Source organism: Mixophyes fleayi, chromosome 2, assembly GCF_038048845.1.
Source record: "Mixophyes fleayi isolate aMixFle1 chromosome 2, aMixFle1.hap1, whole genome shotgun sequence".
NCBI lineage: Eukaryota > Metazoa > Chordata > Amphibia > Anura > Limnodynastidae > Mixophyes > Mixophyes fleayi.
The window spans coordinates 1943342-1956032 of NC_134403.1; the positions used below are offsets into that span (position 1 = coordinate 1943342).

General features: G+C 43.9%; 1 protein-coding gene across 1 annotated transcript; it reads left to right on the plus strand.

The window, feature by feature from the left end:
- Window positions 1–238: 238 nt before the first annotated feature.
- Window positions 239–10715, plus strand: KCNE3 (potassium voltage-gated channel subfamily E regulatory subunit 3). The gene is made up of 2 exons (XM_075198324.1): window positions 239–535; window positions 9715–10715. Exon 2 carries the CDS (start codon window positions 9773–9775, stop codon window positions 10070–10072), a length of 300 nt encoding a protein of 99 aa, XP_075054425.1. The 5' UTR covers window positions 239–535; window positions 9715–9772; the 3' UTR covers window positions 10073–10715.
- Window positions 10716–12691: the final 1976 nt, after the last annotated feature.

The following is a 12691-nucleotide window of genomic DNA, read 5'->3' on the forward strand; positions in this document are numbered from 1 at the left end:
GAGAGAGAGTAAGAGAGAGAGAAGGAGAGAGGGAGAAAAAGGGAGGGAGAGAGAGAGAGAGAGAGAGACATGGTGGGTTAGTGAGGGAGAGAGGGTGGGGAGAGAATGGGAGAGAGAAATAGAGAGGATGGGAGATATAGAGAGAGAGAGAGAGGGTGAGAGATAGGGCAGGGAGATAGAGGGTGGGAAATAAAGGGGTGTGGGTGAGGGGCGAGAGAGAGGGTGGGCAGAGAAAGAGAGAGAGAGAATGTCTCAATCACCTCATAACATTTCTCAGCAGAATAAGACAGACAGAGGAGGAGCAGCCACAAGAGCCAAAGGAGGAGCAGCAAGAAAAGTAACTGAATGAAAAGTGAGAGGAGTCCTCTGTCTGAGTCTTCACACTTCATGTCACCAGAGACAGGGCTGACACTTGGGGATGTGAGCAGACCTCCCCTCAGGGCCACCCCCATCATCTCTGCATCAAGGACCCTCAGGGACCCTCACTGCATCCACGGACTGGAGACACAGTTCCCCAGGATGACAATGTATGAAGGTAAGATACAGAGGTCAGCAGCAGGCTGCCCTTTGCTTTTGGCTGATGTGGAACTACAAGTTCCATCCTGCACAGGGCATTAGGGTCAGCATGTTCTCTACATGTAAGCTATGTGATGTCATTTACACAAACTGATGATTCACTATGGAAATCTTTTTTCTTCATGAAATAATTCATATTTGTACCATATTTGTATAATGATACAGGATCCAATCCTACAGTTTACTTCTAATAAAAGTTGGTAGTAAAAGTATGCGGCAGATACTGGAAATGACAGATCTGTGAATTTATGTTTTACGACACAATTTGCCTCTTACAAGATGTCATAGACGGATTGTCAGCCAGTTGTTCGCTTCTATTGTTAATTTCCAGAGTACATGAAATACGGTTTCTCATAGACAGTAATATCACCACTATCAACCTCAACTTCTTCCAGACCTGCAACAAATATTCTCACAGCTGCCCCCAAAATATGTTTTTCTGTATTGTAATCACTGTATTTTTATCAGTCATTTACCAGCTATAGAAGCCGGATTGGATGGTTGTCAGATATTTAAGATTCCTATAATAAAGTTTTATCTGTTACAAAGCAGTATGTTAAGGAATACACAAGTTCTTATAACTTTACTGAAATGTTGAAATGCATTAAAGTTTAATCTGAGCAATACACAAATATCAACTTTAAGAAGGGAATGTGACTGTAGATTGTTTCATTAAATATATTTTATTAAAGCACTATAGCTGTCAATCACAATCGAATGTCTGATCCCCTCGCCCCATGAGGTTGTACAGAGAGTTTGAGTGATATATACATAACGAATAATCAAAAATACAAATCTCATGTAATGCTGCCTTGAAGCACTTGTAATGTACAGGTGGGATTAGATTACAAACTGCCGTCCTCAGCAAATATTTCTTCACTCAGTTATTCTGAAAGAACCTAAAAGCCTGGTCTGATGACAGTGATAGGACTGGAAATGATTCCATGGGTTGCAATTAACCATTTTTATGGATAATTTGCTTTTCAGTACTTTACTGACCACTGACCTCTCTAGAGATCTGCAGAACATTGCTCTGTTCCATCTCCCCCTGACAGATACATAGTGATATATTCTGCAGATTATTACATTACTGACCTCTCTAGAGATCTGCAGAACATTGCTCTGTCCCATCTACCCCCTGACAGATACATAGTGATATATTCTGCAGATTATTACATTACTGACCTCTCTAGAGATCTGCAGAACATTGCTCTGTTCCATCTACCCCCTGACAGATACATAGTGATATATTCTGCAGATTCTTACATTACTGACCTCTCTAGACATCTGCAGAACATTGCTCTCTCCCATCTACCCCCTGACAGATACATAGTGATATATTCTGCAGATTATTACATTACTGACCTCTCTAGACATCTGCAGAACATTGCTCTGTCACATCTACCCCCTGACAGATACATAGTGATATATTCTGCAGATTATTACATTACTGACCTCTCTAGAGATCTGCAGAACATTGCTCTGTCCCATCTACCCCCTGACAGATACATAGTGATATATTCTGCAGATTATTACATTACTGACCTCTCTAGAGATCTGCAGAACATTGCTCTGTTCCATCTACCCCCTGACAGATACATAGTGATATATTCTGCAGATTATTACATTACTGACCTCTCTAGAGATCTGCAGAACATTGCTCTGTTCCATCTACCCCCTGACAGATACATAGTGATATATTCTGCAGATTATTACATTACTGACCTCTCTACAGATCTGCAGAACATTGCTCTGTCCCATCTACCCCCTGACAGATACACAGTGATATATACTGCAGATTATTACATTACTGACCTCTCTAGAGATCTGCAGAACATTGCTCTGTTCCATCTACCCCCTGACAGATACATAGTGATATATTCTGCAGATTATTACATTACTGACCTCTCTAGAGATCTGCAGAACATTGCTCTGTTCCATCTACCCCCTGACAGATACATAGTGATAGTCTGCAGATTATGTATAACATGACTCTGTTCCATGTATACATTGACAAGCACAGATTGGTATATATTACAAATCATCTCATACTCAGTTATATATTATTTTAACCCCATACTGCCTGAACAAATAATGCCAACAGTTTATGACATTTAGGGGCGTATTCAATTGTCAGCGTTAACGCTGCAAAACGAGCGCTCGAAAAATCTTACCGTTAATACGGTAATTAGTTGCGGAATTTCAGCTCGCAGCTCCCCGAGCAGCGAGCTGAAATTCCGCGGGTAAACTACCGTATTAACGGTTTTCGCGCGCAATATTACCGTATAAACGGTAATATTTTTCGAGCGCTCGTTTTGCAGCGTTAACGCTGACAATTGAATACGCCCCTTGTTTTCTCGCCATCCCCCAGCAGCGGAGGCTATATTATAGGTGATACTGCAGGATATAACTGCGCTGTATAGTATACACTGCTAGAACAGACTGGGATTTGCAGCAGGAAAAATGAATGAATAAAAGTGATTTGATAAAATAGACAGGAAACTAATGGAATTCAGACCAATGTTGTTTTTCTTGTTAAGTGATCACAAATTACCTGAATAACTTTAATCATATTACTGAGAGTTGAGCCTATGTCTGTACAATGTTCTGTGGTCTCTAACTCACTGAGCAAGGCGGTCGGGTTATCAGAATAAAGTGTTATCTAACCCTGATGTAACGGGTAATATCGCCCAGTAACTGTTACTGTACAGCACAGGGCAGATCATCAGAGTATTTGTGGGTTTGGGGTCTGTAACAGCGGAAGTAACAATACCATGGTTCACGTAACACCACTCATATCACCCACAAATATTTCACAATGTCTTCTGCTCCTGCTTTTCCTACCTATTTTTCAGCTGTAATAACCTGGAATGGATTATATAACTAGCATTAAAGATGTTTCCACTCCAGTAAATTGATACAATCCTGGGTATTGCCAGAGGGAATAAGTGAAAATGCCACTATGATCAGACCGGCCGGAGTACGACATAACTGCTACATGTGAACATGGGAACTATTACATATGAAGTCACATTGTTACTGCAGCTGACGCACACAACTGACGGAGAAATACAACCTGAATTGTTTCTGGTCTCACGAATGAGGACATATTAATTACAGAGTCCTTGTGTGAGGAATTGTCCAGGACATTCACATTCTTCTCACTGAGAATCTGTCATTTTGTATCATAACTTGTTACATATCAGATTCCTGATGCTGTAATCCTACATTACAGTGGTTGTTTCCTGTTTAGAAACAACAAATGTCAGATCATATCATTGTCCTGGTTTTCTGTTTCCAAACTCCCGGGAAAATGTATCCAGCTCCGATTTTTTCATCGATTAAAAATCATGGCAAATCGTGGGTGATAATTCGCGATTTTAGTCCCCAAATCTGCAGATGTATTAAGCTGCGATGTTTACTCAGATCTTCATAATAGTTGGTCATTTTTTAAATAGCGATTGTGACAGAAACACATCTCTGGCGATTTTACATGAAATCTCAGCTTCATACATCAGTGAGTTTCAACTCTCCCAAGAAAATTGCTGGATTTTCAAAATCGCAGCTTGATACATTTACACCCTGGGCTCATTTTGAGGCGGACGCATTGTCATCCAGAACGTACGTAGGCATAAAGTGCACACTAATAAAAGCGCATTTATGTGCAGTCGAACTCAGTAACAGTAGTATTTGCTCCTGGAGAACGTGTGATAGTTTCTTCCCATGATAGTGTAGAGGTAGCGGGGAGATAGAGGAGATGTAGCGTATAGATAGCTGAGAGAAAGCATATAAATAGCAGAGAGGTAGCATCATCATCATCATCAATTTATTTTTATAGCGCCACTAATTCCACAGCGCTGTACAGAGAACTCATTCACATCAGTCCTCATTGGAGCTTACAGTCTAATCCCCTAACATACACACACAGAGACAGACCGAGAGAGACTAAGGGCAATTTAATAGCAGCCAATTAACCTACCAGTATGTTTTTGGAGTGTGGGAGGAAACCGGAGCACGCCAGGGAAACCCAGGCAAACACGGGGAGAACATACAAACTCCTCACAGATAAGGCCATGGTTAGGAATTGAACTCATGACCCCAGTGCTGTGAGGCAGAAGTGCTAACCACTGAGGCACCGTGCTGCCCAGAGAGGTAGCAGAGAGAGAGTGGAGAGAGATAGTGTACAGACAGAGGAGAAGTAACACAGAGATAGTGGAGAGATAGGGTAGAAGTAGCTGAGAGATAGCGGAGAGGTAGTGGAGAGGAAGCAGAGAGATAGCATATAGGTAGCGGTGGGATAGCAGAGAGGTAGCATATAGGTAGTGGAGAGGGAGCGGAGACCTGTGCCTTCACAGTGTTAGTAGTGTAAAGTGCACTACACTATAGTACATAAAATAATACTAATATAATGAAGTGGATTATACACAAGAATGAATATTGTCTAAATAGTATCATTAATAAAAGCAAATATCACTTGCTCCATATAAAATGTAATTGAATACAAACACAAATACAAAATAGAAATTAAATACAAACATCTGTTGTTTTCCCCTTTATAAATCCAATCCTGCAGCTTAAATGGAAATAACAAGTAATATAAATAGAAGACGGGTAGATATAATATAATATATCAGCTGGAGGAGTCAGCACCTAATCAACCAATCAGAAGCAGCTGACGATCATCATTGTATATTGATGCAGCTTTCTACATGTGTGTCTGCAGATGTGTCCTCATCTAATGGTGTCCCAGTGACATAAACTGTAGTTCTACACCTACCTGTTCCTCCTCTGCAGACATCAGGGGACACAGATCAGCAGGACACAAAGGACCTCATTTAGAGTCGGACGCAAAGTCCGTGTAAGAAGTGTAGGAGTGGGAGTGTGCCGTAGCTTGGTAGGGTATTACAAGGGGCAAGCAACCCCAGTTGCATCCCACTCTTAATACCCTATGGAGCTGCGAGCAGTTCCTGCATCTAGCTAACGCTTGCGCCACCTAATTCCTGCCGCACAGCCTTAGCCCTGTTTTGACGTGTGTTGCGTCTGCGCCTCACTGCGACTAGGATGTATTTACAGGGTCACGCCTTCACAATTCCGCGTTCCTCCCATTCTCTCGTAGTGAGTCGCAAGCTGTCACAAGTGTTAATTGCGTCCAAGATGCAGGCGGATTTGGTGCTTTCTGCACATGCGTGATAGTGTTTTTTTGTTGGATGTGCCTAAAACGCACTTTGCTTCCGACTCTAAATGAGGTCCAAAGTCTTTTTTGGTGCACATGTATATTTTTGGTGCATGTGTGTCTTACCCTGACCTGGGGTAACTAGGTGGGTTACCACCCTTAGACTACTTCTCACTCGTGCCTGGATATCTGGAACCACAAATACTGGGTAACAAAGCTGCCCTTTAATATACTTTAGTAAAACTGAATGTACGTCCTGTTACTGTCCTCCAGTGACGTAGGGCTGGAGAGAGGGAGATCAGGGGCTTCACTCACTGCTCCATGTGACAAACTTGTACAGGAAGAGAAATGATCGCAGAGACAGACTTCTTGTGTGACTCTCATTGTGAGCAATGGGGCATCTACTTACCTGGTCGGGCACATAGTGGGCTACCTTGAGCTGGGTCACTGGGATAATGATCCTTATATGTTACTGAACCCCTGGGCTAAAACCAGCCAGCCAGCCCCTAACAATGGCCCTGAGCCCTGAACCTGACCAAGTGCACAGGACTGTGTTCTGTCTGATAGTTGTGAATTATAAGATAAGCTCCTTAAGCATATCCTATGCTGGGCCGTAAGGCTGTTGAATAAAACATTAAAAAAAATAATAGTATGTTGTGTCCCCCTAAAAATGCTTCACCAGCCCTAGTGCTGCCAGCCTAGGCTGGTACTGCCAAAATCAGGGTGACAAAAATCATTGGGTCCTCCCGAATTGACCATTAACAACTCTATGCTATGCCAGTCAGGGCTGGTGGCACTATACCAGGGACACCCAGAGCGTGGGGTCCCCTTGCCATAATGCCAAACCAACCCTAGGACGTCAACACAGGACTTGTTTCGCTAGGAGCAGCCCCCTGTGTTTAACCAGCCACTTGGTTGTAATTATTGAGACTATGACACATTGTAACAACACTTAAAACGACATTAAAATGTTGATTCTTCTAATCAGCGTTTATAGTGAGTTGCCAGAAATGTTGTCTGTATCTATCTCAGTAAGTCTTTATTCTGTACTTGTCGGGATTACAAGAATCGCCATTTTAATGTCACTCTACGTTTTGTCGCAATTTTCAATTTCGCTATTTCGTGCCCCACGCATTCCCACACCCCTGGAGCTGTGGGATCATTGTAAAACAATGGGTTTAATAAACCATTTTGTCCATGTGCATTACAGGTTCCAGCCTAGGCCACCATTAAGTGTTTGGGCATGCTGATGCTTGTAGTACTATACTGGCATTTGGTGAACCACAAGTTCCAGCATGCACTGACACCCAGGGCCCCTGGGTCCTGTAATGCACTAGGGAAAATGTAAATAAAACACCCTTAGACATCCCACTTTTACCCTCTTTATTTCTTACCTACCTCTATATGGGTATCCTTGGCATCCTCTTCTCCTTATATAGAACCCGGCCTTGGCAAAACCCACATGCCCAGAGCCGGCAATAACGGGGATCTCACTGTCATGATAGCAGACTGAGACGTTATTTATTCTGCTGTGCATATGGCGTTCTACAAGGTGCTTTTTGCGCTTACAAATGGGACTTATATCCAGCTGTGTATATTTGGATAGCAGTAACGTAACACTTCTCATACAGAGCGAAATCACCACTTTCTGGTTATGTTCAGTATATCTGGTCTGATGCACAGTGCTACTTCTCTTCTTCTACATGTTGTGTGTAATTACCAGCCATGATCTCATTCAGTATGTATGGATGATATTACATGCCCATAGCTAACCAATCAGATTCTAGCTATCATTTATATAGCACACTCTAGAATCTGATTGGTTGCCATGGGCAACATCTTCACTTTACCTTTTTAGAAGTGTTAGTAAATCTAGCCCTTAGTATCTCCCCGTTTTCCTTGCATTACACTTTTAGAATCCTTCCTTGATTCTATCATGTGTAATATGGTGTACTGCAGGCCTCCTACATCTGGTGTAATATGGTGTACTGCAGGCCTCCTACATCTGGTGTAATATGGTGTACTGCAGGCCTCCTACATCTGGTGTAATATGGTGTACTGCAGGCCTCCTACATCTGGTGTAATATGGTGTACTGCAGGCCTCCTACATCTGGTGTAATATGGTGTACTGCAGGCCTCCTACATCTGGTGTAATATGGTGTACTGCAGGCCTCCTACATCTGGTGTAATATGGTGTACTGCAGGCCTCCTACATCTGGTGTAATATGGTGTACTGCAGGCCTCCTACATCTGGTGTAATATGGTGTACTGCAGGCCTCCTACATCTGGTGTAATATGGTGTACTGCAGGCCTCCTACATCTGGTGTAATATGGTGTACTGCAGGCCTCCTACATCTGGTGTAATATGGCTCCTACATCTGGTGTAATATGGTGTACTGCAAGTCTCCAACATCTGGTGTAATATGGTGTACTGCAGGCCTCCTACATCTGGTGTAATATGGTGTACTGCAGGCCTCCTACATCTGGTGTAATATGGTGTACTGCAGGCCTCCTACATCTGGTGTCATTCTCTCTGAGTCTCTCGTATAATACTGCATGAGGCTCCTCCTCTCCTCCTCTCCTGGTTGTTCGGTGCCCGTTAGTGAGAGCACCTCCTAACATGGGCACAGTCTTCTCCTGAGAAGACTGTTTGATGAAGAGGTTCCCTGAAGTGTAGAAATACAATACTAGACTATGTGAAGACTGATCACGTTCTCACAGACACAATCAGCTCAGTGACAGGCCTCTTTGTTCTCTTCTTATCCTCGGGCCATGGAGATTTGAGGTTAGCGGAGAAGACGCCACATTTACCCATTTATTTGCAGTGTGACATATTTTTATTGTTGTAAAGTTAATTCCTAATGTAATTGTGCAATTATTCTGAAGAACAACTGGGGGTAAATGTATGAAGCTCCGGGTCCTTTAACACCCGCGAGTTCGGCGTCTTCGGCACTTAACTTTAAAGCGGCGCTGCCTTGTAAAGGGAAACTTCCCTTTACAAGGCAGCGCCGCTTTAAATTTAAGCGCCGAAGACGCCGAACTCGCGGGTGTTGAAGAACCCGGAGCTTCATACATTTACTCCCTGGTGTATTGATGTGAAAATATTTGTGTCTGTTAACAACTGTGGTAATATTTGAGAAAAGCTCTTCCAATGAATTTCTCAATATATCTAGAGGTGCTGTAGGGCCCCTCAGGCTGCTCTAGGGGCTTCAATACTAGATGGTACCACACAGACACATAATTACTAGGTGGGACCTAGTCACAGTCAGAGTATAGGTACTACGGAATCTTACACTAATGCAGGAGGAAGAGCAGATAACTGGTGTCACCCTGCACTTCCTCCTGCAGCCAGTGATAAAGGAGCACTGTGGCTGGCAGACCAGGGAAGGAAGCGGGTTGGGGGCCAGGACACAAGGTGAGGTGAGACCCTCATCTCTGCCTATCTTGGAATTCTGCTGCTGAACTTCTCAACCCTGGTGGACAGCGACACAGAGGAAACCACTAATGTAACTATAACAACAAAAAAGACATTATTAAATTTGCTGCCCTCAAATTTCCTACATGAAGCAGCTGTCTCTTTCTGGGGTGTGTTTGGGTTGATCATGGGAAGGGCTTTGTGCTGACTTTACTTTTTTAAATGTTGGTAGATATGGCAAAATCTCTCTCTGTGAGATATTAATAAGGCCGTCACTACAAGGTATTTGTATTTCAGCACTCAAGCTTGTTCCCAAATAGAGATCACATGACCTCTGATCCAGAGCCCTCTCTGTATGTACATGATGGCAGAGAGAGGAGAGTGGGGAGGGGGGATTGTGCTGAGAACAAGCATGGTGAGGAGAGGAGTGTTCCAAAGCCTCTCTGTTCACGCAACAAAATTTGCACATATTAGGTGGATACTTGTAACAATCTGTCAGTGTTAAATAAATAAGTTATGAACTGTCAGTAACTCTTTACTTTGTCTCCAGATTCCACTGAGCTATGAAGATTGAAGTGTGATCTCCATCTGTCAATGTGATTATCAGCATGGAGACCTCCAGACCAATGGAAAGACTGCTAGAAAACCTCAACACTGTTCTCCAGGCCATAAACAAGACACTAAACAGTCCACCGTACCAGCCGAATCCACAGCTCAATGAGACAAGCGCCAAACTGGACAAACCCAACAAAGATGACAACGCCTACATCTTCATCGTCTTTGTGATGTTTCTCTTTGCTGTGACTGTGGGGAGTTTAATACTCGGATACACGAGGTCTAAGAAGGTGGACAAACGCAGTGACCCATATCACATCTACATTAAAAACAGTCGTGTGTCAGTAATTTGAGGGAGGTTAGACCCCCATTCTCATCTGTTGGAAGCGTCACTAAGGTCGTACGTAATTGTCTTGTGTGCACATGACACCAACGGGATTAAGACCATTGCCCTGTCTGTATGTTACTAGAACTTGTGGGCATGGGAGTAAGATTGTGTACCCTTTGTACCAACGTAGGCAACATTTGTACTCCCTACCAGACTAATGACACTCAGGAGGTGACAATACTTGTGGTACATAGGTGCGAGTATTGGGGATCTATTTTTGAATATGACATCCCCATGTGACATGGAATGTGCGTGGTGTTTAACCAAGATCATGTGATATGTCCAGCACTAAAAACAGATGCACAGACTTGTATATTCTACAACTGCACCTTAGTCACTGACTCTGACTGCCCTGAGACCTCTCCAGGGTCTCTGACCTCCGGCAGACAGGCAGCAAAGTACATAATATTACCTCGGAGATAATGTACCTCAAACACGACTCTTGGGAGAAGAGTCCTGCGTGACCGTTTCAGGGAAAGGGACCAACATGAAAACAGATTTGTGTTTACCTGACAATAATGTGTCGCCAGTCCGCTTCAATGGATAAAGAGTCTGTTTAATAGAGGCATGTCCTAACTTGAATTAAATAAATTATGCTGGAAGCTGAACACTCTCCTTCTTGCTTCTAAACTATGAGCGGAATTTCAGTTGAGCTACAAAGGCTTATGTGTTCATTGTGTAATAGTATGGTATCCATTATATCAGTTGCATCAAATATATAGGGGCTTGGTGGCAATTTTACCCCAAATCACCAGCACAAATTGCGTTCACTGAACAAGCCGCAACTGTGGACATATGCGAAACTGCAACAATGCGGTTGGCACCAGCACCATATGCACCTAACTTGCGGTTGGCACCAGCACCATATGCACCTAGCTTGCGGTTGGCACCAGCACTATATGCACCTAGCTTGCGGTTGGCACCAGCACTATATTCACCTAGCTTGCGGTTGGCACCAGCACCATATGCACCTAGCTTGCGGTTGGCACCAGCACCATATGCACCTAGCTTGCGGTTGGCACCAACACTATATGCACCTAGCTTGCCGTTGGCACCAGCACCATATGCACCTAGCTTGCGGTTGGCACCAGCACTATATTCACCTAGCTTGCGGTTGGCACCAGCACCATATGCACCTAGCTTGCGGTTGGCACCAGCACTATATGCACCTAGCTTGCGGTTGGCACCAGCACCATATGCACCTAGCTTGTGGTTGGCACCAGCACTATATGCACCTAGCTTGCGGTTGGCACCAGCACTATATGCACCTAGCTTGCGGTTGGCACCAGCACCATATGCACCTAGCTTGCGGTTGGCACCAGCACTATATGCACCTAGCTTGCCGTTGGCACCAGCACCATATGCACCTAGCTTGCGGTTGGCACCAGCACTATATTCACCTAGCTTGCGGTTGGCACCAGCACCATATGCACCTAGCTTGCGGTTGGCACCAGCACCATATGCACCTAGCTTGCGGTTGGCACCAGCACCATATGCACCTAGCTTGTGGTTGGCACACGTCACGTACACTTACGCCCCACTTACGCTTACACTTTTTTATTTAATTTGCAACAAACACATTCGCTATTAGGCATAAATAAAACTTAATAAACCTCTAACACAGCAGAAAAAGCTCCCCATCTCGTATTAAAAAAATAATAATTATTTACACACGCACATAACACCATAATATCTGCACAAGTCAGGACAAAAGCACCAATCAGCGTCAGTGGTACCAACAACTAATCACAGCAGCTCGCTAGTGGCGACAACAGTCATTATCATCTGCTATTTACATCTTCCTCGGGTGTGTGTCCCAGTCTGCATCTGTGCACAATTTCACAAACACCCCTTCCCCTTGATGTGCTGGTCCTACATTAGCCCCTTCCCCGTCCCGCCTCTGCAGGTGCAGGTTGGCGTAAGTGCCAGAATCACACAACTCTGCATTAGCGCACACCCCCGCTGTGCAAGATACTCTACAGAACTCACTGCATGCTGTTGTAGAACTACAAGTCCCAGCATTGCCAGTCATGGACTGGTGTTATTAACCATTAACTCCCCAAATCTGTAGTATTAGTAACTAACCTTCTTTTAAAACTTTCCTGTTTCTCCCATTTATGTCCAAACAATCCTACTGATAGACAGAACTAGTGTCTCCAGGACGAATCAGGTTGTATTCCTGATTACTGCAGGTGTATAACACTGTACACACCGCTACACAATATCGTGCGGACACATTTTCCTCTGCACAGTGGCTCAGTGGTTAGCACTTCTGCCTCACAGCACTGGGATCATGAGTGCAATTCCCGACCATGGCCTTATCTGTGTGGCGTTTGTATGTTCTCCCCATGTTTGCGTGGGTTTCGTCTGGGTGCTCCGATTTCCTCCCACACTCTAAAAACATACTGGTAGGTTAATTGGCTGCTAACAAATTGACCCTAGTCTGTGTGTGTCTGTCTGCGTCTGTGTTAGGGAATTTAGACTGTAAGCTCCAATGAGGCAGAGACTGATGTGAGTGTGTTCTCTGTACAGCGCTGCGGAATTAGTGACACTATATAAATAGATGATGATGACTGATGAGAAT